This window comes from Camelus ferus, chromosome 5, assembly GCF_009834535.1.
Source record: "Camelus ferus isolate YT-003-E chromosome 5, BCGSAC_Cfer_1.0, whole genome shotgun sequence".
NCBI lineage: Eukaryota > Metazoa > Chordata > Mammalia > Artiodactyla > Camelidae > Camelus > Camelus ferus.
Window position 1 is genome coordinate 91,124,057 of NC_045700.1, and position 26,167 is coordinate 91,150,223.

Below are 26,167 nucleotides of genomic sequence, written 5' to 3' on the forward strand. Positions count from 1 at the left end.
TTATTAGAAGGGTTGGGCTGGTAAGACTGTTTCTCCAAATGTGTGAGAGACATTGGTATTCTCTCAGTCAAAAATGAGTAATTTTGCATATCTGGGTAGTCGGTGGCACCACACTGCAAGACCGAAATCGAATCCACATACATGCAGGACTCAGAACATGGCTCCTGTTATGTCTGCCAAAATCTTCAGATATGAATTGTATAAAGTGTGTGAATCTCACAGTTAACTAGTGGTCTATGTGTTGGGACATGGTGTATACACTCTATCCCCTGACTCCGCACCAAGTTAAGGGGCACAGAGCATAAGTTCAGTTAACGATCACTTCTGCCTTCCCTGCTCCCACGTCAAGCCACGCAGCTGCTTGGCAATCCCGGGTTCATTCTGATCCACGGGAGTAGGCCTCACTGCCGACTTCAGCTTTCACACCTGTCAGGTGGGGTGACTAATTACCACCTGAATTAAATGAGGCGATTCAGCACAGTGCTGGCACTTGGTGGAGCTCAATAACCAATAAAGGCTGGCGGCAATCATTAATTCTTCACAAGCCTATTGTAAAGATGAAAGGATTCGTATATGAGACAATAAACTGTGAGATGCCAGGCAGACCAGTTGTAGCTGTTGGGTGCTTTGATTCCCTTTGAATCAAAGGGATGGTCGTCAGGTGCTTTGAGAGGAGCAGATAAACCAGTAGGATGATGAGGGCGGACCTGGGAGATTTTTCCAGCCTGTCTTGCAAATGCAGGCCCTGAGGGAAGCGGCTGTGGACAAGCCCTCCTAGACAGTCGCTTTAACAAGAGAGGGATGAGTTTTAGGATCATGAATCCCGGTTCCATGGGGAGGGGCAAGGACATCACTAATGTGGTCACTTTATAGTCGGGCCAGGACTTAACTATGGCGCTTGGCTGGTGTTTCAGGCAGGAACAAAGGGACACAGTCTTTGCTGAGTCCCTGGGAGTGGAGGCGGTGGCTGGCTCGTGACCCCTTTCTTCCCTGTCCATCTCGCCTTGGAGACGTCCCCTCTCAGTCCACTCACTGGCTTTATTCCTGCGCCAAACTGGTGCTCCCGGCAGGATGCCGATGGGCCTGCTCTAGCCACAACTTTGGCCCTTTCCTCTGTCCGGGATTTGCCCCACTGCAGGGTGGGCTTCTGCTTCCAGGCACATACTCACCAAAGTGGTCAGACCCAAATTCCTGCCCATTTAAAGAAATTGGAATTCCTTTAATCTGTCGCCCAGACTTTGCCGAGACCCTTTTCCACACATTTGCCGTTTCTTTAGGCCTGGGGAATGTTTCAGGCTTGACGGTCTGAAAGAGATTTTCCGTAACTTCTTGACTCCTCTCAGTCAGAAGCCCAGAGAAACGCAGGGGCCAGGTCTCTGAGCCCCTGCCGGCCTATGACCCCATCTTGACAGCCCTTTCTTTGTGTTGGGGAGCTGTGCTAGCTCTGGGCTCCGGTGAGCGGGGATCCCTAGCCCTTCCTTCCCCTGCTGGGTGAGGACAAATTCCTGCCTTGTTCCCGGATCTTTTCTTATCTCTTCCCAGTTCCTCTTCTATTCCTGGGGCCCCATCCCCTCTTTACAACTGCTCCCTTCCCCCTTTCACTTTCCTTCTCTCCTCTCTGCTTTCAGACCCTAACACTCTGCCTTTGCCCCCAAAGCTCCCCATCTTGAATGCATCCCCCTTCTGGGCTTCGTCATCTCCTCTGCAGACTCATCAGAACGTGCACTATATGTGAGCAGCAGGCAGAGGACATTCAATTCAGAAACTCAACATTGTTTGATGGGCTGCCCTTCTAATATAGACTTGCTCTGAGAAGCGGTTCCCAAAGTGTTTTCCTTGGAACACCAGGCTGCCAAGGCACACCTCCTGCAGTGGAAAATCCCTAAGTGCAGAGGTGTGGTCAGAAGCATCTGTGTCCTGTTTCCCTCTGGTATGTTTCGGTTACATGACCATATGGAAGACTCTGGAAAGTTCCACACTAAAGAAGCCTGTTTACTTTGAGTAGGACTCCCTGTAACAGACACCATCCCTCTGGCCTGTTTATAAGAGCTCTTCTCACCTCAGGTCTTGTTCCAGCTGTTTTTGCCAGAAAGTTCTTCCCTGTGCTTGGCTAGAGCTTGTCTCTGTCATGTCCACACACAGAGCCCAGCTCTGGCCATCCTCTGGGAGTGTTCCTGGGAAGTTTAAATGCATAATCTGAAGGCGGCTCTTTGCTTCTTGGGGCCAAATACTCCAATTCCTTCTACTCCATCCTTGCATGGGATCTTAAGTCCATTCTCCTTCCTAGGTACCCCCACTGACCAGGCCCCCCGAAGTGTGGGGTTGGCCTGGAATGGAGCAGACTGTCATGGGGTGGGGAGGACTGTGTCCCCTTCATTTGGGATTTGGGACTTTTCATTTTTGCTGTCATTATTCCACCCCCTGGGTTTTTGGCTGCCCTCTGGACTCAGTGGGGTATCACCCATCTCCAAATGTCATCACACACGCCACTGTTCTCTTTTTCCCTCAAGACTTGTACCTGAGAGGTCAGTTTGGAGGACTTAGTTTCAGGACCTTGCCTTTTTCTTTTTTTAAGTTGTGGTAAGGGGTATATAACTTCAAATGTATCATTTGAACCATTTTTCAGTGTACAGTGCAGTGGTATTAAGTGCATTCTCATTGTTGTGCAGCCGTCACCACCATCCATTTCCGTAATTCTTTTCATCTTGTAAAACTGTAACTATGCTACGAATAACACAGTCAAACAATAACTCCCCATTCCCCGGCTTTCTCCACCACCATTCTACTTTCTGTCTGTGAATTTGACTGTTCTAGGTATGTCAGGTAAGTGGAATCATATTTGTCCTTTTGTATCTGACTTATTTCACTTAGCATTATGTCTTCAGGGTTCATCCACGTTGTGGCATGTATCAGAATCTTTTTCCTTTTTAAGGCTGAATAATATTCCACTGTATGAACATACCACATTTTGCTTATCCATTCATCAATTGATGGTCACTTGTTGGTTTCTGCGTTTGGCTGTTGTGAATAATGCTGCTATATACATGGAATGCCAATATCTGTTCGAGGCCCTGCTTTCAGTTCTTTTGGGTGGATACCCAGAAGTGGAATTGCTGTATCATATGATAATTCTATGTTTAGGACCTCGTGTTCTCCCTTGCTCTGTTTTATCCCTGGACATCGCCAGCTTGCCGAGATCTTTTGGGCTTAGATTCTGCCCCAGCTTTGTGTCACCAGCAAATTTGATAGTCAGTACCCTTCCTAGGTGGCCCTACAATTAACTGGCGATCCACTGAATTGTATGGACATTGACTCATGTTTATCTTGCTTCCACAAGTCTAATAGAGGAGCCTGCTGACTCTGGCAGAGACAACAGGTCAGTCACGGTTTTCTGTTGGACCAGCCTGACAACCTTGTTTCAAAAGCAGATGAGCATAATACCCCGCAATTCTAGTCTTGGATATACACCCAAGGGAAATGAGAAGATACGTCCACACAAAAACTTGACCTGAGTGTTTATAGCAGCATTATTCATAACGGCCATGAGTGGAAACAACTCAAATGTCTATCAGCTGATGAATGGCTTAACAAAATATGGTCTATTTATACAACAGAATATTGTTCAGCAATAAATAAAAAAAAAATAAAGTACTGATTGATATATGCTACAACATGGGTGAACTTGAAAACGCTGTGCTAAGTGAAAGAAGCCAGACATGAGAGGTCACATAGAATATATTTCATAAATGTCCAGAATGGGCAAATCTATAGAGACAGAAAGCAAACCAGTAGTTGCCAGGGGCTGGGGTTAGAGAGAGGAGAATGGAGAATGACTGCTCCAGGGTATGGATTTCTTTTAGGAGTGATGAGAATGTTGAGGAACTAGGTAGTAATGATGGCTGCACAACCTTGTGAATATGCCTTATGAATATGGAAAGAAAAACAGCTGAATTGTACAGTTTAAAAGAGTAAATTTTATGGTATGTAAATTATGTCTTGATAAAGCTGTTTTTTAAAAAAAGAAGTTAAAAACCAAGTAAATGAGGCTGACCCCTGAATCACTTTTAGGGTGCCCATGGCAATCATTGCTTCCTTTTTTAAGTGCTCAAAAACCATCCCTTAATAATACTAGATTCAGGGCTGGTCCATCTGTGATTCATATACTCTGCCCACTTCCTAGAAACCCAGAAGCACCTCTCTCCTTTCCACACCCGGAACACTGTCTTGTCCTTCAGGCTCCTCACGGCTCACCATCAGGCATCCAGAGGTCTTGTCTGTGGCCTTTAGTATCTTGCAATGTGATCCAGGCAAGGAGGCAGTGGGAGCCCAATGGGGGCACAGAGCTGCCTTAAGGACGTGGCGTCTGCTGAGGACCAAAGGACAGACAGTGGGTGCTGATGGAGATCAGAGAGGAATGGGGCAGCTCCCCAAACTCTAGGGCACAGAAACGGCCACCGAGGAGCAAGAGGCAGGGGTGCATTCTGGGTGGGAGGGATGGCATGAGTCAGCCACTGTGGCTGGAGCAGTTCACTCTGGGGGACCTCATTCTCAGCACGACCACATGGGCCACAAAATACCACCAGCCCACAGAGTTAGATTTCTGGTTGCCCACACGCTACATTTCTTGGCGAGTGGTGGTGTGGTTCCCAACAATGGTGAGGTTTTTTGTTGAGTTGGGGGTGGGGGTGATAGATAGGGAAGAAGCCTGTTTTGTTTGTTTGTTTCATTTTTAACTGTGTTTAACTTCATTTTTAACACATGTCATTTACCATCTTATTTAGGTGTACAGTTCGATGTACACTCACATTCTCGTATAACCATCACCACTGTCCTTTTCCTCACCCCAGATTGAAACCCATTAAACAGCAACTCCTACCCGCCCTTCCCCTGGTCCCTGGTAACTACTGTTCTACTTTCCGTCTCTATGAATTCTAGATACTTCAAATAAGGGGAATTATGCAGCATTTGACCTCTTGTGTCTGGCTTATTTCAACCTTATCATAATGTCAAGGTTCATCCATGTTGTAGCATGTGTTAGAATTTCATTTTGTTTTTAATTGTGAGTAGTGTATTGTGTAAATATGTCATATCTCATTCTATGGATAGACTTTATTTTGTTTGTCCGTTTATCTGTCAATGGACAGTTGGGTTATTTCTGCCTTTTGGCTATCATGAACGGATTTGTTTTTTAAACATGATGTTCATACCTGAGCAACAAGAGATCTCTGGGAAGCGGAAAATAGGATGGACTTGATGGGAGAAGAGCCAGGGAGTCTGTGAGAAAACTCTGACAGCCACAGTGTGTAGAGGAGTGGGGAAGGGGTGGACGGGCCGAAGGGCAGAAGGCGGAAGCAGGCTCCCACGGGACAGGATGGACCCAGCCACCGGGAGTAGTAGGCGGGGCCAAGATTCCCGCCGTGGGGAGGCTGGGTTTGTTTCTAGGCAGGTGGCTGGGAGGCGGGGGTGGGGGGGAGAGCCCACAGAGATGCTGGCTCTGTATCAAAACTTAGCCAAGAGGGCAGAATGGGGACCCTACTCATCTGTGTCTCACACAGGTGTGACCTTTCGGACCTGGAGACTAGATAGTGAGCCAGAGGGCAAAGCATGAGACCAGAGCTCCAGGGCCAGGCCTGATCACAGCTGAGCGCCAGGGCAGGAAGCTGCTTCCAAATACAAGGGACCAGAGGACCAGAGGAAGGGTTGGTGGAGAAGGGGGTGGCAGAGACCCAGGTGCCGATGACCGAGGGAAGGCTTCTAGAACTGTCATTTGCTCCAGTGCCCTCTGCAGCTGTTCTGTTGTCTAGCGGCAGGAAACTGGGAAAAGTGAAGGTAAACAGGCCTGTTTTTCATCCTCAAGAAAATTAAGGAGATAAAAGATGTGAAAACACTTGTGCAGTGCAAGATCCACTTTGAGTCATGTCGTGCAGAGCCCAAAGGCACTGGTGGAGAGACAGGACCCTATGATGCGGTGACCCAGGTGGGCACTGCAGAGCAGAAGGCATTTGAGTCATTTTTCAGTAAATAAGGTCAAAAGAACGACACCTTTGGTAGATTGACAAGTGTCCTTTTGTCCTGGCCATGGTTATCCCTCACCAGCACCCTGCCTTTGACTCCACAGCTACGACTCGGGAAGGGATGGCTTCATCGACCTGATGGAGCTGAAGCTGATGATGGAGAAGCTGGGGGCCCCCCAGACCCACCTGGGCCTGAAGAGCATGATCAAGGAGGTGGATGAGGACTTTGATGGCAAACTCAGCTTCCGTGAGGTACCTGCATGCATCCTCAGCCCTGAGCCCCTGCCAGGGGAGAGCCCAGAGAGGACCAACAGATGTACAGTCCCCTGGAGTGCAAATGGTTTTGGCCTCTCTAGAGTGCTGCTTGATATATTAACCTAGAGTCCTGCTTTTTAAAATAGCTTTAAGGAGCTAGTGAACCGCAGTGCTGGCATGGGAAAATGCTCAGCAAGCAGACTGAAAGTCAGCGTGGTTAGGATAACCTCATTTGGGTAAAATAGTAAGTATTGAGAAATCTGGAGGGATGTTCACCAAAATATTCATAGTGGATGTTTGTGGGTGCAGAGTTTTTGTGGTTTTTTAAAATAATTTTATAATTAAAAATATATATTTAAATTGTTAATTTTTATAATAAGAATTTTAAAATAGTGGGGAAAAAAGCAAATATACAAAGAGTCTTATTCTGTGCCTATGGACCTCCTGCTCCAAACAGGTCCATGAATGGGCTTTTTGGTCTTTGAACCCCTGAAATTGTGGGCAAAATTGTGTACGTAGAGATGTTTCCTGGAAGAGTGTATGTAAATTGACAGGCTGATCCCCCAATGGGTGAAAACCTTGGCCTTTTTTTTTCGGAGAATAAGGCCATTCTGTTTCTTCCATGGCAAAAATGCAGCCCCACAGGAAGGGAATTCTATGTCTCATGAGTTTTACTGAAAGGCCTTTAGATATGTAAGTGTGACCTGGTATTGGAATAACTTTGGTGACACCATCCGGTTAAAGGCTTGGACATTAGCCCAGCTGCCGTGGATTCGTTTTCAATTGGGTCTCATCTGGGGCCCTCGGAAGATGAGAGTAGAGAGGACGGTCCTTGTTTCCTGGTGTTTAACCTTGGTTATTCTAGAAATGGTAGATTGCTGGCATCCTGGTTTCTGAGGGTAAGAACTTTGGCCAAGTACTGGTCTTCTGTCCAGGCCAGTTAGGGCCCTTGGATGGTCTTCCTGGGAGGGTCTCTGTAGCTCACCCGGCAGCCAAGAGCCCCTTCCCCAGCTGGCTTTGCCTCTCACTGTCTGCACATCAAACCAGGAATCTCCCATGTCTTCCTTTCCTGAACTGACAGATATGGAGATAGATTACACGGAAAACCTGTGTTGGGTATAACCCTCAGGATAATCTGGTACCAACCTTCTCATTTCAGAGCTAAGGAGCTAGAAGACAAAAGAGGTTAGTGCCTGAAGCTAGGCACCAGCTTGGTGCTGGGCTGGGTTTCAGCCTCCTACCATCATTGACCGCACTCAACTTCGCAACTGCCTCTCTGGCTCCTTTGTCTCTCATTTGGTTTCTTCATATCATTCATACATTGTGCTGGGCATTGGCTCTTTCTAATCCAAGTACCCCTGGGGTATAGAAGGTAAAGGATTTTGCCTTGGCGAAGCTTTGGAGGCAATGTTGGGTAAAGAACTTCCATGGCAAAGTTGTGACCTCTGGGGAACAGAAATTGAGGGTGCTTAGAAGTCTCTGCAGGTTACCAATGGAGCTAAGACAAAATCCACCCCGCCCCCCCGCCCCCCCGCCGCCTTGTTTTACCCAGGAGCCACTCAAATGTGCCCCTTTCTGTATCCAAGATGCTTGGTTAGCTGCCGGTTTTGGCCATTTAGCACAGATGGTGGACATCAGAGGATCTTCAAAGGGTTTTGTTGCGGGTCCCCAACCTGCCTGCAGAACTTCAGTGACATTCACATTCAATCCTTTATCAGTTCAGCACCCCCACTGTGGTCCCGTCCCTAGCAGTTGTACCCAGAGATACAGGATTTGGATGCATAGATACATTTGCCATTAATACTCTGCAGCCCAACCTCCTGCTTTTAGTATTTCACTCTGCTGGTTCCCAGGGTGTTATAAGCCACTAGTGGGCCAATGCTGTGTTTATGTGATGAAAAGAGGCTGACAGGCCAACCTCCATCTTCCACACAGAACTGCATAACTGGAGCAAGTTATTTTACTTCTCAGCTTCAGTTTTTGTTTTTTTGTTTTTTTTGTTTTTTTTTTGTCCTTAAAATAGGGGTATTAATAGCTTTTGCTCAGGACTCTTTTAAGAATCAAGTTTTCCATGCCTCTATCAGCTAGGATTGTTTGCAAGTGAAGGAAACAAGATGCCAACTAATTTAGAGGAGAAAAGAACAGACAACTATTGACTCACATACCTGGGAGATGAAGAAGGGAATGTGCTTTAGACACAAGTAATCCAGGGTCTTTCCCTTGCCATGTCTTGACTGTGCTTTTTCCATGTCCATCTTTTCTTTCCAAATAGGGTGTTGTCCCTGGTACCTGCCAAGATGGCTGCCAGCATCTCCAGGCTACCTTGCCCCAAGGGATAGAGGGCTTCTTTATCCCAGAGTCCATACCAGTTGCAGAAGAAGGCTTCTGATTGGCCCTGTCAGGGAAACATGCCCATCTCCTAGACCAATCATTGCATCCAGGGTACTGTGATTGGCTAGGTCCAGGTCATGTGCCATAGGGCACCACAGTCAGCAGCTCCACCACCATCATCACATGCAGCAGGAGTTGCCAGGCGGACAAAATTGCTCACTTCTACAGTTCCTTCCTCACAACCTGGCACTTAGTAGGTGCTTGGCAAGTTTGTATTCCCTTTCTTTTCTTTGGATTAACTCAACTGAAGCAAGTCACATCTAAATAAAAGCTCTTTGATACAGTAGGTATGTCTCCATTAAGCACTATTTTGCTACTTTTCCCCAAAGTACAAGGGACTTGATCTCCCTTTAAACCGTTCCTTTTCCAATTGTGCAGATAATATCTGCGCATTAGGGGCATTTTAGAAATGGCATACATGGAACCATTAAAAATGGTGATGGGGCACAGTGATGAACAAAGAACAAGTGCTGACAATGTAAAAAGCAGGCACGAAAGCAGATTTCCAAACTTCTATAAAAGATGATTGCTTGCATATACAGTTCACAGACATGTACAGACATGTAGAAGTCAAAAGGATGGACCACAATTAGCTGTTCTATCTCCAGAGCTCAAGTGATCCAGGTTGGATTCCACCTCATTCTCCTTTGGAGGCAGACAGCAAGTCTGCCTTAATATCCTTCTCTCTTTTTCTTGTGGTCCTCACTAACTCCACTACATCTGTCTCAAAGCAGAAGCTCCAAGGCCAGATGTGTGGTGGTTTTGTGCAAAGGCTGGGTGAGGGGGTTACTAGATAATCTGTCAGTACTGGGGACTGTGGGTCCCATTCTGTCCTCCCACTTCATCCTCCCTAGGGTGGGTCCCTGGCAGTCCTGCCTGTGCTGGGTTGTACCCCTGCCTGGTCATGTTTGATTGGACCATGGATGGACCTCTGACCCAACTAGGTCAATTAGATTATCTATCTGGGAATTTGAAATTGGGGCTGAGATACTGCAAATTGGCTCTGCAGGTGGCTGTTCCCGAAAGAATAACACAATGAAGGGTGGCCATTTTCTACCATGGGGTCCAGACATGAGAGCTAGAGAGGAAATGTTGCTTTCAATCCTGAGAATGTTGCTTCTCCCAGTTCCAGTCCTCTTTCAGTCCACTGTATTTTGCCCTTGGGTTTTTGACACATCCTTTTTATATAATGTATACCTCCTTTTGGCTTAAGCCAACAAGTGTGTTTCTGTCACTTGCCATCTCAGAGCTCTAACTAATATAGGCAAGCGTTTGCATCACTAATCAGAGCCATGAAGTTAAACATTTCCTTAAATGTATCAGAAGCATTTGATAGATTGTGTCTGAAACTGCTTTTTGGCTGTGTTAGCCTGTTTCTTTGTTTTCTGCTTCTCCTTCCCTGCCCCCCTCTTTGCTCAGAGTCACAGCTAGGACACTTTCCAATTCTCCACAACATACCAGTCTTTGTGAACTATAAATAGGAAGACAAACAAGGCTGGGCAGTTAGAGAAATTGTCACTCAGGGGTTGGTGATTGTAATAAATTAAATGGGAAAGTCTGGCATGCTTTATGTAAGGCTGAACACTCTCAGATTGAGCTGGATTTTTTTTCTTCTTCTTCTTTAACTGGCTGGGGTGGGAGGACCCCTAAGTTATGACGGGGCTGCTGGTGTTCATCTACTGAGCTGGCAGAGTGAGAGTGAGCTCAGAGGCCCAGGATCTGCTCTGGGGAAAAGACCCCTGAGGAATACTTTAAGCCCTTCAGTAAACACTAACATTGTCATCTCCGCTGCAGATGTGAGAAAAATGAGTTTCAGGGGTGAAGAGACCCACCCTCCTCTAAAGTCACTTGGATGGCTGCTAGGCAGGGGGCAGCGCTCCATCTTTCCTAAGCTGCCTCCCTGGTATGGAGGGGCTACTGTTTTGTGTTTGCCTTATGGAGCACTGGGGAGGGGGGTGGCTTCTGTAACCAGCTGCTTTAAGGATGGGTAGGGTACTGAGGGATGGATGAGTATTTCACTCCTCCCCTCTGTCCATGGCTCACAGCTCATGTTTGCAGCGCTGAAGTCTTGGCTGATTCAGTCTCTCCATGGGACGCTCACCACTACTGTCCCCCACCCCCTTGTCCCACAACCTATTCTTGGGGGCCTCACCTCCTTCCACAGGCTTGATTTCCAAGGCTTTGGAGCCAGTGTTCTGGCTCCAATAATCTGCAGCAAACTGAGTCTTTGCTGGCCTCTAGTGAGAGAGTTTGAAGCTGCAGGTGGATGAACACTGTTTCCGTGGAGCCAAGCTGACTACAGCAGCCTCCGCAAAGCTGAAAATCCTTGAACAGCTTGCTTCACTGCTTGCTTTGTATTTGGCGATGTCCACTGTGGAATTAGGACCCCTGAAGGAAGAATGACAAAGAAAGGCTTGTAGGCAAGGCATTTTTTGGTGGTGGTGGTGGAAGCTGAGACTTTTCACTCAATGAAACCCACTTCCCTCTAGAGATTAAGATCCTTGGCAATAAGACACCCAAGTTGGAATTTGCAAATCCTGTTGAAGTTGTCTTACCTCTCACTCTACTTTAGGTAACGTTCTTCCCTCTTGGGGAAGCCGAGGAGATGGTCATGAAAATAACCTGGAAAACCTGAAATTTCCTTTTAGGCACACCTATTTTAGGTATTTGAAAACCTACCTCTTTCTGGGATGACTTGGAATACATCAATTTCTACGCTTTCTAAATGGAAAAAGAAATTCTAGAAGTTGGATAGCCGTTGTTGGACAAGTAAAATTCACAAGAAATTTTCAAGGAAGAGAAATAAAACTGCTTTGGGGGAGGACGGGGGGATGGGGCAGGGACTGCTCTTTCGGATTGGCCTCTTTATTTACTTATTAATTATTCTGCAGAGGAAAAGTTTATTCTGCGGAGGTCTTAGTACAAGTTGGCTTTAAAGACAAATTCATTCGGGTCACATTTTGAATCTGGAGGAAGAGGATGGATTATTCAATAAATAATGTGGGGATTATTAACTAACCATTTGGAAGAAAATAAGGTTAATGATCAACTTTACATGACAGATCAGAATAAATTTCAGGGATTAAATATTTACATGTTTGAAAAAAAATACAGTAGACAAAAACACAGACAATTGTTTCTATAACCTTGGTGGCAAGAAAGGTTTTTCTAAGCATAACACTGGTGAGAGAAGATAAAAAGATTGACAATTTTTTAAAACATGTTACCATAAACAAAATTAACAAACAGTACCAAAGTGTTGGAAACATACTAAGTTCTATAAAGATCTCTTAGAAAACAACAAAAAAAGGTAAACAAACTAATGCAAAAATGGGACACAAATGGAAAATAGGAATGGGTTTAAAAAAAGTCATAAATATTAAATTATTTAGTTTAAAAAATAGTATATGCAGGTCTACTGGATTTTTTTTTCTTTCATGGCTATAAACTAGGATGTTGCCAATTTTTAGCTTTTACAGACAATGCTTCTTAAACTATTGTGTAAATGTTTCTGAGGGATAGATTCCTAGCAGTGGAGTCAATGGTTGGAAGGATAAAAGCATTTTATTTTTGGTAAATATTTCCAAAGTGTCCCCAAAAAGTTGGACTCAAGTTATGCTCCCATCAGCTAGAAGTGAAGGTCCCCATTTCCCTACATCCTTGTGGGAAAATGCACATGTTTTCATTTTTGACAATGCAATAAGAAAAAAATATTTTGTCACACACGCATATATACACCCTTTTTAATAGGCTTGGCAATAATGGCTTTAGCTTGGGCCGGAGGGGACTGCTGTAAATCAGTGACATTGACTCTGACTCTAACCAACCTTCCCCTGTAGTTTCTGCTCATATTCCACAAGGCCGCTGCAGGGGAGCTGCAGGAGGACAGCGGGCTGATGGCCCTGGCCAAGCTTTCTGAGATCGATGTTGCCCTGGAGGGCGTCAAAGGTGCCAAGGACTTTTTTGAAGCCAAGGTAGGCGCCTCCTTCCTGTGCAGGACAACCCCTCTCTCCCTGCACCCTGCCTAACAAAAGCTCCCAGTCAGTGACTCTCTCATGGTCTTTCTCAGGACAAGCGAAACAGCCACAGCTTAATCGTGTGAGATTGTAGGAAAATGAGAGTGTGTCTGTGTGCAGTCTGCAAGTTAAAAACAAAACAGAAAGACAACTAAATGGTAAATTCATTCAATCCTGGTTTCAGATTCAAACAGGTTTGCTGGTACCAGGCTCCCAGATTGACTCTGGATCCAAACTTTCTTAAAGAATTCCTCCCTACCCCAAACCACGGTGGAGTTACTTGAACAACTACTTCCGCAATTGCATTTTAAACACCTGTGCATAAACAAGGGCATAATAGGGCCGGAGGAGGGAGACTTGGTGGCTCACCCTGAATCTGAATTGGTATTTGCAGCATTGACAATGGCTGGGAGTTGGGAAGGAAACTCCAACGCACAGTCTTGGAGACCTTCTGGGCACTTCCATTCCTTTACGAGTTCATACAGTCATTGAAGATCTATGGAGATATTACCATTGGCTGGGCGCTGACATTCTCCTCTCTGCAGAGCACACCTGCAGAGAGAGAGAGATCAGGAGAGGCCTCTGAATCCTCTGTCGACCACAGCAGTAGAGTGCAGTAAATAAAGTTACCTAACTTCAGATTCTACCTCCTCTACTTACTTACCTGCTAACTGTCTGTGCCTCAGTTTTCTCATCTGCACAATGGGACCAACAATGTGATTGCCATGAGTATTAAATGGAGTCACATGTCTGAAGTGTTTAGCAAGGGCCTGGCTCACCGAGAGGTCTCTGCACATGGTATATGAGCTGTTGGGGCCCCTACCACTCCAGGTAGGAGCCAGCCTCTTGTGGAACTTTGTTTTGTTTCAGGAGTTTGCCCAGAGACATAGTCCTTGGTGACACAGCCCAGCCTCCTCTGGCCCCTAGCAGCCCTCTCTTTCCACTTCTCTGTGATGCTACTTGGAGACAAAGTCTATCGTCTTTCCACCAACTATGAATCATGGTGGCCTCCTAATGCCTGAATCCCTACTGCTGTCATCTGGCATTTTCAGGGACAGGCTGACCACTCATTGTAACTTCAACACCAGAATCGTATGTCCAGTCCTGAAAGTGGTTTGGCCCTTGCTTCGTGACTTAACATTGATTCCACTCAGTTCTGGTGATGCCAGATTAAGGCCTGGAGAATCTCCGTGTTGAGAGGAGGGAAGGGTTAGTCTGGTGGGATGAGTCCTCGCAATTCATTGGCTGCGTCACTTGCAGACCTGTGACAGACGCCTTGGGCAGGGGCCTAGGTTTGAAACCCAAAGTTAGCGGGACCCTGTTTTCAGTCCACAGCTGCAGTGCCAAGTGCTCTTGTCGAAATCTGTCTGAAGTCTCTGGGAATGTCTTATCTGGCTTTTCCCGACCTTTTATAATCTGGCTGTGATCCCGGCTGTAGTCTTGCCCACCCTGTGCACAGTTCTTCAAATACTGCCATGCCTTTTCAGGGCCCCAGGACCTGCTGTTTCCTCTGCCTGGAACATCCCACCCAAATGCCTCTTCCTCGAAAACTCTATAAAACCCACATTAAAGAGCTGCCTCTTCTTGGCTGCTTTTCCTGACTCTCCAGGCCAAGAATGTCCAGCCTCCTCTGTGTGCCTTGATGATGAATGGAAGTGCCATAATAATTTATCTCGTATCTTACAATCTATCTTACCAAGTCTGCTTGGACACTTTTGGTAAGAGTATAAATTGACCCAACTTCTTGGACAGCAGTCTGGGGCTAGCTGTTAACATTTCATATCCTTCACCTCTGGAAATCTGCCTCTAGGATTTTATCCTTCAGAGACACTCATGCAAATGCACACAGATGTGGAGACAAGGATTTTCACACAGCATTGTTGATAATAGAGGAAAATTGGAAACCACCAAAACTTCCATTACCAGGGAGTTGAGTCCACTGTGGTACACCCCTACACTTGCACACCCTGCAGCTGTCAAAGAGTGAGATCCAGCTGCCTGTACGTGTGGACAGATGTCCAAAATAAATTAGGCAAAACTGTTTGAAACCCAATTTCATTAAATACAACCTGGATAATTATATACCGAAGTATTAATAAGAGTGATGTCACAGGGACTTGTTTTTTATATTTTTGTAATGTTTTATAGTGTGTGTGCCTTCTTTTTACAACCAGGAGAAAAGATGAAAAGAATAACAATAAAACTTTTTGAACTCGTTATGTTTATATGTCTGCCTCCTCACCTGCAGACTCAAAGGTAGAGTAGGTGTGTTATCTTTGTAATTACAGTGCCTGGCTAATAATGGCTCTCAATAAATGTTTGCATGAATGACGAATGGAAGGAATCATTGCTCGAATTTGGGAGAAGGCCATAAAGGAGCTGGCCTTTGCGACAGATGTTCAGAGATGAATGGCGAGTCACCTTGTAAACAGGGAAGGGAAGGCGTTCCTGCCGTGGGAACGGGAGAAGCAAAGGCTCCAAGGCCTGGGGGCAGGGAGCGTTTGGAGGCTGGCCCCTGTTCATACTGGACACCGTTGGACAGGGCGCTCTGGGTTCCCCTGAAAGTCAGGCCTTCCCCAGCCTGCTGATCCCAGGCCTCGCCCAGCTCTACGTGGGCTCTGCAGGTGCTGGGGCTCTCAGAGGGCTTAAGCAGGGTCTTGACGTGAGTGACGGCGCACAGTACGGGGACAGACTTGCCTGAGGAGAGGCTGGACTCAGGGGCTGCTGTAGACATCGGGAGAATTGTAGGGCCAATTAAGAACGTGACGATGGGGCTGGGGGGGGAGGTGGGGGTGAATCCCAACTCCCTAGAACTCTCAGTATTCATGATCACTTGATTGGAGGCGGAAAGTAAAATGCCTCAAGGTTATTGGAGCCGTGTCACCAGGGGTTGGTGATACTTTAAAAAATCAAGACAGGACCCCCAACCTGGAATGTGAATGATTAAAGGAGAAAAAGTTATAAGCTGAGTTTTACTGTTAAGTCCAAGGTGACTTCAAGCAAAGGGAAGACCTGCTCCTTCATCCGAAGGGCACACTGCTGTTTGCTAATAGTTTCTGCTCAAGTCCTGTTGGATAAAATGTGGGCATACCCAGATAAATGGGAGGCTACAATATACCTCTTTTTTTTTTTTTCCCTGGAGATCTATTTGCCCAGCTGTAATTCTGAAGATGGGGATACTAGATACTGAGGGTCATGGAATAATCTTGTCCACACCTGTCCATTCCTGAACCAACCACTGGCAAGGGCTAGAATATCATTACCCTGATTGGGCTCTCTCCTGGAGCCCAGGGATGAGTTCAGTCTCCCCTAGACCCTTGGGCCATGTGCCAGGGGAGCATCTCATAGGAAGAAAGAGGGAGGAAATGGATGTTTTCTGGACACCCTGCCACACAGACCACAGGAACTATCTTCACAAGATATGAGCTGAAATCCAACAACTAGAGGGGATTGACCAAGGGCAGAACGTATTGGTGACTAGATGGTGGGGAAGGAAGGAACCACAGATACAAGGAAACCCTGGAGAAAATGCCATTCTGGAGGACAGGAGCAATTTCAGGAAGAGACTGAATCAGATGCGGCCACAGCAGAAGTCTTGGGTCCAGCAAATGGGTCAGTGGAGATTTTTGAGAGGTGAGATTCACTGTGGAGGGCAGATTGGAATAGGGTAAGAGGTGGATGGGAACTGAGGGAAAAGAGATCTCATGGCTGGCTTTTCTGTCTAGAAGGTTCACAGAGGAGGCCCAGACATAGTGGGGATGGTAGCTCAAGATCAGGGAAGAACTTTTTGGGGTTTTTTAGCCTAGAGAAGATAGATGTTGGCATGTTTTTAGGTCACAGGGAAGTGGTCCAGAGAGAGGGAAACATGACGATAAAGAAATAGTAGGGTGATTAATGTGACATTGACTTGGAGGTCATAGAATCAAGAGAAGAGGTAGACCTTTATAGTGGAGAAGAAGGCCCCCAAGTGAAGGAGTTGCAAGGGCTCCCAATCCTCCTCTGAGCTGGCCAGGAGTGGGCAGGTGGGGTGATTAACAGACATGTGAGTGTTGATGATGGGCCAGACCGTCTGCTGCGTGCTTTGGATTTGTGTGTTTTCTAACGTTCACGCAAGCACTCTGGAGGTAGGTGTTGCTGACCCACTTTGCAGATGAGGAAACTGAGGCTTAGTGGTTTGGTAAATGTTTAGCAACTGGCTCTCTGGACTATATATATATATATATATATATATATATATACACACACACACACACACACACACACACACACACACACACACACATACACACTTAAAGTTTATAATATATTTTGCTGATATAAAGGGGAGTAGCACACTATTTACAAATAATTAAATATACACTATTTTTGTAAGGAAAAAGTGAAAGGAATAGGTCAGAACTTCATCCATTCCTCAGTGACATGAGTAACATCATTGCTGAATTTGATAATAGTTTTCAAATATTGGAAGAACATTCTCTCAATTTTGGAGCTATTCATAATGTAAAGCCTACAGACATCACATGTGTTTAAGTTTAATCTGCATTTTTAGCATTTTCCCTTCACTTTCTTAAGAAAAGATCGTCTAATTGTGCTGTACACCAGAAACTGACACTTGTAACTGATAGGACTTCAACTTAAGAAAAAATTTTTAAAAAAGAAAGAAAAGATGGTCTAGACACTCAATGAAATAATATTCAAGCCCTAGTTTGTAGTATTTGTTGGTTTCCAAGGTGTGAATACTCCCACCAGGGTTGCTTTCAAACTGCCAATGGGATGTTGAAGCTGCAGTTGGGAAGATCCACAGTAGCACGTCGCCATGTAGGATTTCCACCTCAGAGATATACTAGACATGGACGGCCTCAAGAACACAGATAATAGTAAACTGTAGTAAAATAATCAGGCAATGACAACTTTTGTGTATTACTTTTGTTTGTAATATAATTTAATTGTGAATGTGTATAAATCTAATTTCTAATTATGGCTATATTTAACAACCAGCTCATAAAATTCCTGAAAATCCAACGGCTGGCTCCAATACACCTCTGGGCCTAGAGATGTTCAATGAAGTGCCCAGGGGCTCACTTCCCTGCCCACCCTGAAGCACAGGAAAAAAGGGGAGGATAAAATAGGTGTGAGAGGAGTTCAGGGTGGATGGACCGCATTCCTCTGTGTTTTCCAAACAAGGGAGGAGGAGAAGGGCTGCTGAGAGTGGCAGGACCCATGAGGCTGGTGGCTGTCTGGATGACTGCTGTGGGGAAGAGCGGAGGGGAGGGGGGCTGAGTCCTACTGAAGGCCCAGCGCAAACTGGAAATCCTCACCTCCCAATGGGTCCAGACACAGTCCTTGTGAGATTTCTAAGAAAAACATGTTTTCAGCCTGTGGGGGGGAACAGACAGAGTCCTTGGTCTACGGGTGGGACTTGGCGGAGTGGGAGGGGAGAGGTGAAGCGTGTCAGGCCGAAATGCAGGTCCTGGGAGTTGAAGGTACCTTGACAAGTGTTGTTGCAAAAATTGTCAGGTGTCCATTTCTGGTTTGAGAGCAAACTAGGGCAAGGCTAACAGGGCAGGGAATAGGGGCTTGAACCCTGGTTGCAGGGTTCTACAACCACTGTGGGGGGCTGGGGAGATAGCGATTACAACTCGGACTTCTTCCCATAGTCAAGAAAGCGCAGCCTCTGGGGACGCTAACGTAGGGAGACCAGGCCAGAGCAGGGCCGCAGGGGCCTAAGAAATGCCTCGGAGGTTCGGAAACCATAATTTCCTTGACCCTATTTGGATTTGGAAAGAGTGAAAACATAATACACGCTTCCTGTTGGTAATTTCCTTGGTATCCTGTCTTCAGAAATGGACCCCTGTGAAGTATAGGGAGAAGTTAGAAAAAAGGATCTTACACTTTTTCACTGAGATATGAGAATCTGCACTGGGCCACCATGGATGTAACGAAATGAAAATCAGAATGGACTAAATAAGGAGCATTGCAGGGAAAGGTAAATCTCAGCTGCAGCAGTGCAGAGAGTTGGATGAGTGGACCGGGGAGTTGACTAATAAGACACCCAGATATGGAAGCCAGTGATAGAGAAACGAGGAGAAATAGAGAAGATGATGGCCACAGCTAAAAACCATAAGAGATGCTGATACATCCATTTAAAATCCTTAAAAACTCAAGAAACAAACTCACAGATGCAGAGAGCAGACTAGTGGTTACCAGAGGGGAAGGAGGCTGGTGGGGTCAACTGTATGGTGCTGGGGAGTAACGAAACTCGTGGTGGTGATCACTCTCTAGCGTACACAGAGGTTGAACTCTAATGCTGTACAGCTGAAACTTATAGAATAAAAAATTAAAAAGTTGAAAAATTTAAACTCAATGAAGGAAATGCTTTTCTACAAATTTGAAAAAATAAACAGAAAATGATGAATTATAAAGACATTTAGAAAGTTAACAACCCTGCCTAGCCCCCCCCCCCAATACTAAAATGCTAGGTATTTAGGGATTAATTCTTTAATGTTATACAATTTTTCAATGTTATAAAAATAATTCAAACATATTGTCAAAAATTATATCACATTCATTCTCTAAAGTCATTATGATTCTGATGACAAAATAAGATAAAAATAACATCAGAAAAAAATTTTATCAGCCTAATGAATATAGCTGTAAGAATCTTGAAACATTAAGAAGTGGAGTGCAATTATAACATTTGAAATTTACGTTAAGATTGCAAGGGTAATTTTAAAAATACATTCATATCACAGGTAGCTTCAACAAGAAAAATGTGATCGTTTCAGTTAGATGTCTCAAAGGCACTGGGTGAAGTTTAATATTCATGATAACACATGAAATAAGAAAACAAAATGCTTATTCCATCTGATAAAAGACTATTTACTTGTAAATATCAAGGCATTCTATAAAGCATTAATATTAAATAATGTAGTGTGGGTTCAGGAATAAACAAACCAGTTAGTGGAACAGGACAGAAAATAATAAAAACAGATCTCCTTCATATGGGAATTTAGTATATGAGAAATATCATTTTCAAATCAGTGGGAAAAGAATGGGCTATTCAATAACAGGTGTTGAAACAATTGGCTCTCCACTTAGGAAAACGAAGTAAAGCCCTCCGTCATGCTCCCTCCCTCACATAAATTGCAGGAGATTTAAGAACTGAATGAGAAAATAAAACTATATATATATACATACATACACACGCACACATTCACATAGGAAAACTAAAAAGAAAGAAAGCGGCTATTATTTTTAAATGCCTTCCTACTTTTCACTTTTTACATATCTAATAATACATACAGATTGTACATTTGGACAAACGCACTGCTTCAAAGAAGAAGAAAACCCAGTAAAATAGATCCTTTGAAAGGGGAGGATAGATATAGCTCAAGTTGTAGAGCCCACACTTATCATGCACGAGGTCCTCAGTTCAATCCCCAGTAACTCCTCCAAATATAAATAAATAAATAAACCTAATTGCCTCTCCCTCATAAAACAAACAAAAAAATAAAAGTAAAATACAGAAGACCGGACAAAAGTACCTGAAAAATACATAATGAGAAATTAAACCTAAACTATGTGAAGAATTGCAAATTAAAGAAAAAAAAAAAACCAGCTGAATAGGAACATGGGCAAAGGATACAAATGGGTAATTCACTAAAGGAAGTAAAAGAAGGTGCTAATTTTTTTTGCCTATCAGATTGGCAAACAGGAAAAAGTTTAATGATAAGCGTTGGCAAGGTCGTGGGGAAATGAGTATTTGCATTCCATGATGGTGGGGTGCAAACTGGAGCAACTGCTTTGGAGAGCAATTTAGCAATCTTTATGAAAAATAGTGTACACACCCAATGTGTTTGCAAAATTTACCAAATTGATGAGACACAGAGAGAAAAAAAACAAAAGAGAGAATCAATCCTAGAACAGAGGATACGATGGATTTATCTGATATGGTATTATTGAAGACAGATTCAAATCCCACTCACAATACCAGAAAAACACATGTAGTATTTGGAAGTAGATTTAGAGTTAGAAGGATTGATTCAGAGAAAATTGAAATTTTTAGTGGGCACCATGGAAAGAAAAACAGTACTGAATGAAAACAGAGGCATTCAGGGAAAACTGTATGTTTCAAAGAGACTACCGAGTTCTGTTTGATGGGCTGCTCCAGCTCCAAGTTTCTCTTTCCGAACTTTTCACTCTGTTGGTCTGTTCTCGCTGTTTCTCCGCAGGTACAAGCCTTGTCCTCTGCCAGTAAGTTTGAAGCTGAGTTAAAAGCGGAGCAAGATGAGCGGAAGCGCGTGGAGGAGAAGAGGAGACTTCGCCAGGCAGCCTTCCGGGAACTTAAGGCCGCTTTCAGTACTTAGGTGCTTTGACCTTGACCTCTGTCTTCAGCTGTGCCTCACAGATGCCCTGGGGAGAGCTGGCCGGGCATCCTCACCCCTGCTGACCCTTTTCCCCAATCAGCTCCACACCCTTGCCCAAGGCAAACTCCTTAGTCTCAAATGGGTGGCGGGGGGCAGCTCTCATCTCCTTGTGGGAACCCCTCCCAGAGGGTCCAGAAGCCCCCCTTGCCTCTGTCTCCTGCTCACCTTCCTCTGCCCTTCTCTGCAGCCAGAATGTGCCTCTACCTGGCAACCTTTTCTTTTTCCTTCTCCCTCTATCCTTCCATGTCAAAGAGTGGTCTACTGTGTTAATTTGTATGCAAACTTCTTTTTCTCTGGTGGTCCTCAGAGGAGATATTCCCCAGAGGCCTGTGATGTTAATGTTGCCTGTTTCCTTGGGTAATCCTTTTCTGCACCTCTCCCCGTCTTGCCCCTCTCTCCTTTATTTCTCATCCAGCTTCCCTGTTCTCATTCTTAGCCTGATCCTGTCACATGCTTTGGTATCCTCTGTCATTTGATGATGGTGAGGTTTAAAGCAGGCAGGACAAGTTGGCCAGGCTGGACCACTTATTGCCTATCTCCTTTCCAACAGGGGGCTCGGCATGCTGCCAAGATGACACAAAATAGCGACAAGTTAGGAAGTTCTGTTCCTTCTCATCTGCTTTCTCCTGCCCTCTTAGCATTCCCCCTAGATCTACTCTTTTCGTCATCCTTCCCACTTTAGACTCTTTTTTTCTACTCTTAAATACTGAGCTACTTAACTGTAAGAATGAAAGCATGATTATAAGTGAATTAATGAGTAGAATTCCTGTTAACTCTGACACTGCAAATTCTATTGCACTAGACCCCTGACATTCCCAAATGACAAATCCAGAGCCTTTCAAAATCCCAGAAGTCATGACCATCCTCACCATCTAGCCAGTTTGCAACATTCGCTCCAAGGTGCTGAGGTGAAGCCATCCTTATTCCTGCAGCACAAATTTTTATACGTTATAAATTCTTGGGATTGCTCACAAACATCAGGGGTTGGTTGTATTTTATAAAAGAATTTCTAACGTCATATTTATTGCTTCTCTTTTTTTAACTGCTGTCTTTATCATAAAGAAAACGTTTGCATTTTTACCTTACAGCTGTTCTTTTTCAATAAACTGTGCAAATGGACTTTGCCATCACGTCAATGTGCATCTAGTCTTCTTTGAAATGGGGGAGAGAGAAGAGCGGTTTCTGTAGGGACCACATCTAGCCCTGAAGCAGAGTGAGGAGTGGTAGCTAGAGTTTGGCTTTCACTCTGGGGCATTCTGAGTACCAAGCTTGTCTGTCAGCTGCTCTTCTTCCCATCACTGAGGAGTCTTTAAGCTGTAGATAAAATCTGTAGCTTGATTTTTCCTGCTTCCTAGACCCCTTGAAACTCTGATGAGGGCCAATGACCCCCTCCCTCCCATGTATAATTCCAGGGTATTTGGGGGACCTAGGTAAAGACACCTAGCCTAAGAGAACACCTCTAGCTCCTCAGGGAGGATCATTTCTGTTTCTGCACACACCCAAGGCCTACAATTCTCAGGCATCATTTTTCCAGGTGGGGTCACCCTGCATCCTCCCCACCAGAGGAAATGGACATGAAATATGACTGGAGAGACCCTGACTGTATAATCCAGCAGTCGGGCCTCTTGGTATTCATCCAAATGAGCTGAGAACCCTTGTCCACACAAAAACCTGCACATGAATGTTTACAGTAGCTTTATTCAAAATTCAAAATTTAGAAGAAACGAAGATGTTCTTCAATAGGTGAAAGGAGAAACAAACTGGTCTAACCATACAATACAATATTAATTCAGTGATGAAAAGAAATATTAATCAGTGATCAAAAACAAATGAGCTGTCAAGTCACAAAAAGACATGGAGAAAATTTAAATGCGTATTGCTAAGTGAAAGCCAGTCTGGAAAGATTACATTCTATATGATACCTAATGTATGAAATTCTGGAAAAGGCAAAACTCTGAAGATAGTGAAAAAGATTAATGGTTATCAAGGGGTTGGGGGCAGGGAGGGAGGGATAAAAGGAAATTTTTAGAGCAGTGAAACATTTTGTTGATGCTATAATGGTCATCATACATTTGTCAAAACCCATGTAGAAGATACAACACGAAGAGTGGACCCTAATGTAATTATTCAGTTAATAATAATGCTTCAATATAAGCACATCGATTGTAACAAGTGTACCACACTATGTGAAATATTAATAATAGGGGAAACTAGAGGGGGAGGAAGAAGGGAGGATATGAAACTCTGTACTTTCTGCTAAGTTTTCCTGTAACCCTATAACTGCTCCCCAAAAATAAAGTCTATTAATAAAAATTCTTTTAAAAAAGAAGGAAGGAATGCAGACAACAGTATAATTACTTCAAATGTCTTTTTACTCTGGACAGCAAGGCCCTTGTAAGAGCTAAAATCTCTTGATTGTAAATGATAGCAAATGTAATACGAAAGTACCTAAGGAAAAAAAGGACGGCTATTGGGTTATGGAACTACACAGACCAGGGACTGGATTTCTTTATCCCCTCTTGGTGACGCAGCCCTGTAGACAGTGTTGCCTTCCTGCCTCTCACCTACAGTTCCCTTCCTCCCTCTCTATGGCCATTGCCTTCTTGGCTTCTTATCCGTGTCTCTACAGTGGCCTCCTCACTGGTTTCCCTGTCTTCATGTTGCCCTGACTGTCCACCCTGCAATTAGAATAATCTTTATAACCTGCAAACTGTTGCTAACATATCTCCTTCAGGTTTTGGCTCCCCATTTTCAGGATCTGGCCCCAGTTCACCCTCCCCCCCATCTCTTGCTCCTCCCTCCCCCCTTCTTTCCTTCCAAATGGTACACTCCCAGAACACACAACATGTAGCAGTTCCTAGAAAGTGCCACACCTCCAGGCTTTTGCACACACTCTTCCCTCTGCCTGGCACTCCCTCCCTCCCTTCCCCTGGCATTGTTTATGACTCAGCTTGGAGATTATCTCCAGAAAGCTTTCCTGATGCTCCCAGGCTAGGTGAGGTACCCTTTCTCAGGATTCCCACTTCACCTCAAGTCTTTATTGTTATTCTTACAACCTTATGCAGTATCCTTCTCTTTTCCTCTCTTCCTCCTCCTTTGGACTGTGAACTCTTTGAAGGGTAAAAACTCTGCCTTACCCACTGCTGTAGGCCTCGCATGCTGCCCAGCATAGGACAGCCCCACTCCCAGGTGTGTTCATTTCACAAGGATGTACCAGGTTTGTCGGAGCAGACAGATGGGTGAGGGAGGGCCACTACCACTGACTCAGGGCCCTTCTGAGCCCCTGACCTGGGAGCGTGGCCTGAGGGGACAGCTCTGAGAGTGAGGGCGGCAGAGACTGTGAGGACATCTCTCTCACTAGAAAGGTGATGAGTCTACTCCTTAAAGGCTCTCCTCTAGCTGAGTAAGAGGGAAAACTAAAAAGCAAATCAGTTCTGCCACTGCCCTGGAGGCTGTGTGATGTAATGGGATTTGGAGTCAGATTCAAGGCTAGTAATTTAACTGAGCGTCTGTGTCCTCATTTGCGAAATGGGAATGATGATTGTCTACCTGGCAGATTCCACGTCTGGCATGTACTTAGCGCTCAGGACATGCGGGTCTCGCTCTATCTTCCACCCTCCACGACTAATAGCTCTGCCTCCTCCTGAGCTCTGGGTCTCTAAAGTCACACGCAAAGGATCCCAGGCTAGGGTGGCCCAGAAATGCTTAGCCCCGGCTGCTGTCTTGGCCCCAAGTGCAGAGGCCCACTTACCCAGCTTTTCTGTTTTTTTGAGGCCTCTTTCTCAAGTAGCCTGGAGAGATTTCTGCCAATCTGCCTGCTCACCTGCCACGCCCCTGCAGCTGACACTTGCTGAGCCATCCTGGCTGACCATGTGACCTGACACCTGTGGCCTTGTCCCTGCTCAGATTTCTTCTTGCTGACCATGCCCAGCCACCAGGCCAGATTTTGACCACATCCCTGCTCACCAGCCTGACTGATGGTGGGAGGTCCCGGAGGTCAACTTAGAATCCTACAGCTTAGGGAGGCACTGAGGATGGGACCTTATAGGGGTCAGTTTCCCCGTTCCCTTCCTCTCTTTTCCAAAACCAATCATTTTTGGCACTCTGCCACATGGTATTGGTATTGGTACACTGGTATTGTTCTTTTGTCTGTGTGTGTGGCTTTTACAGATATGTTTATTCATGCATGAGGGCAGTGGTACGTCTACAAGTCAACACAATGTCCCACATTCCCAACAAACATGGCCAGACTGACGTTCCATCCACATAAAGCTGGTTAACGGTGACCATGAGCAGGTGAAGGACTGGAAGCTTTCAAGGCTTTACTTCTTTTATCAGCACTCCTGATTTTATAAACGATGAAGCCCATCAACGCCATCCCTACCTAAATCTCCTGGTAAACTTGGGAATAGTAGGGCGTCTAGGGAATCCAAACATTCTTAATAAGGCTTTGAAGCATCTCAGAGCAGGACCAGTGGCTCAGGTGGCCCCAACCAACAACCAACAACTTGGAAAGATCACTTGGTGCTATCTTTTTTTTTTTTTTTAACTTTTTTTTTATTGAGTTATAGTCAGTTTACAATATTGTGTCAATTTCCAGTGTAGAGCACAATTTTTCAGTTATACATGAACATGCATATATTCATTGTCAATTCTTTTTCGCTCTGAGCTACCACAATACCTTGTATATATTTCCCTGTGCTGTACAGTATAATCTTGTTTATCTATTCTATATACGCCTGTCAGTATCTACAAATTTTGAACTCCCAGTCTGTCCTTTCCCATCTCCCTCCCCCTTGGCAACCACAAGTTTGTATTCTATGTCTATGAGTCTGTCTGTGTTTCGTATTTATGTTCTTTTTTTTTTTTTTTTTTTTTTTAGATTCCTCATATGAGCGATCTCATATGGCATTTTTCTTCCTCTTTCTGGCTTACTTCACTTAGAATGACATTCTCCAGGGACATCCATGTTGCTGCAAATAGCGTTATGTTGTCGTTTTTATGGCTGAATAGTATTCCATTATATAAATATACCACATCTTCTTTATCCAGTCATCTGTCGATG

At 44.8% G+C, this 26,167-nt stretch overlaps 1 protein-coding gene and 1 pseudogene across 2 annotated transcripts in view; one reads left to right on the plus strand and one right to left on the minus strand.

The window, feature by feature from the left end:
* The window catches only part of EFHD1 (EF-hand domain family member D1), a 36,562-nt gene extending 14,330 nt beyond the window's left edge, over positions 1–22,232 (plus strand). The window contains exons 2-4 of one of the 2 annotated variants that reach the window (XM_006191139.3): positions 6,119–6,266; positions 12,500–12,634; positions 20,908–22,232. In XM_006191139.3, the coding sequence (XP_006191201.2) occupies positions 6,119–6,266; positions 12,500–12,634; positions 20,908–21,042 (418 nt within the window). In that variant the 3' untranslated portion in view covers positions 21,043–22,232. The remainder of the gene's footprint in view (positions 1–6,118; positions 6,267–12,499; positions 12,635–20,907) is intronic. The other variant, XM_032480516.1, reaches the window with a different exon arrangement.
* Positions 22,233–25,137: 2,905 nt separating this feature from the next.
* LOC116663800 lies at positions 25,138–25,897 on the minus strand (annotated as a pseudogene).
* Between the last annotated feature and the right edge of the window lie 270 nt (positions 25,898–26,167).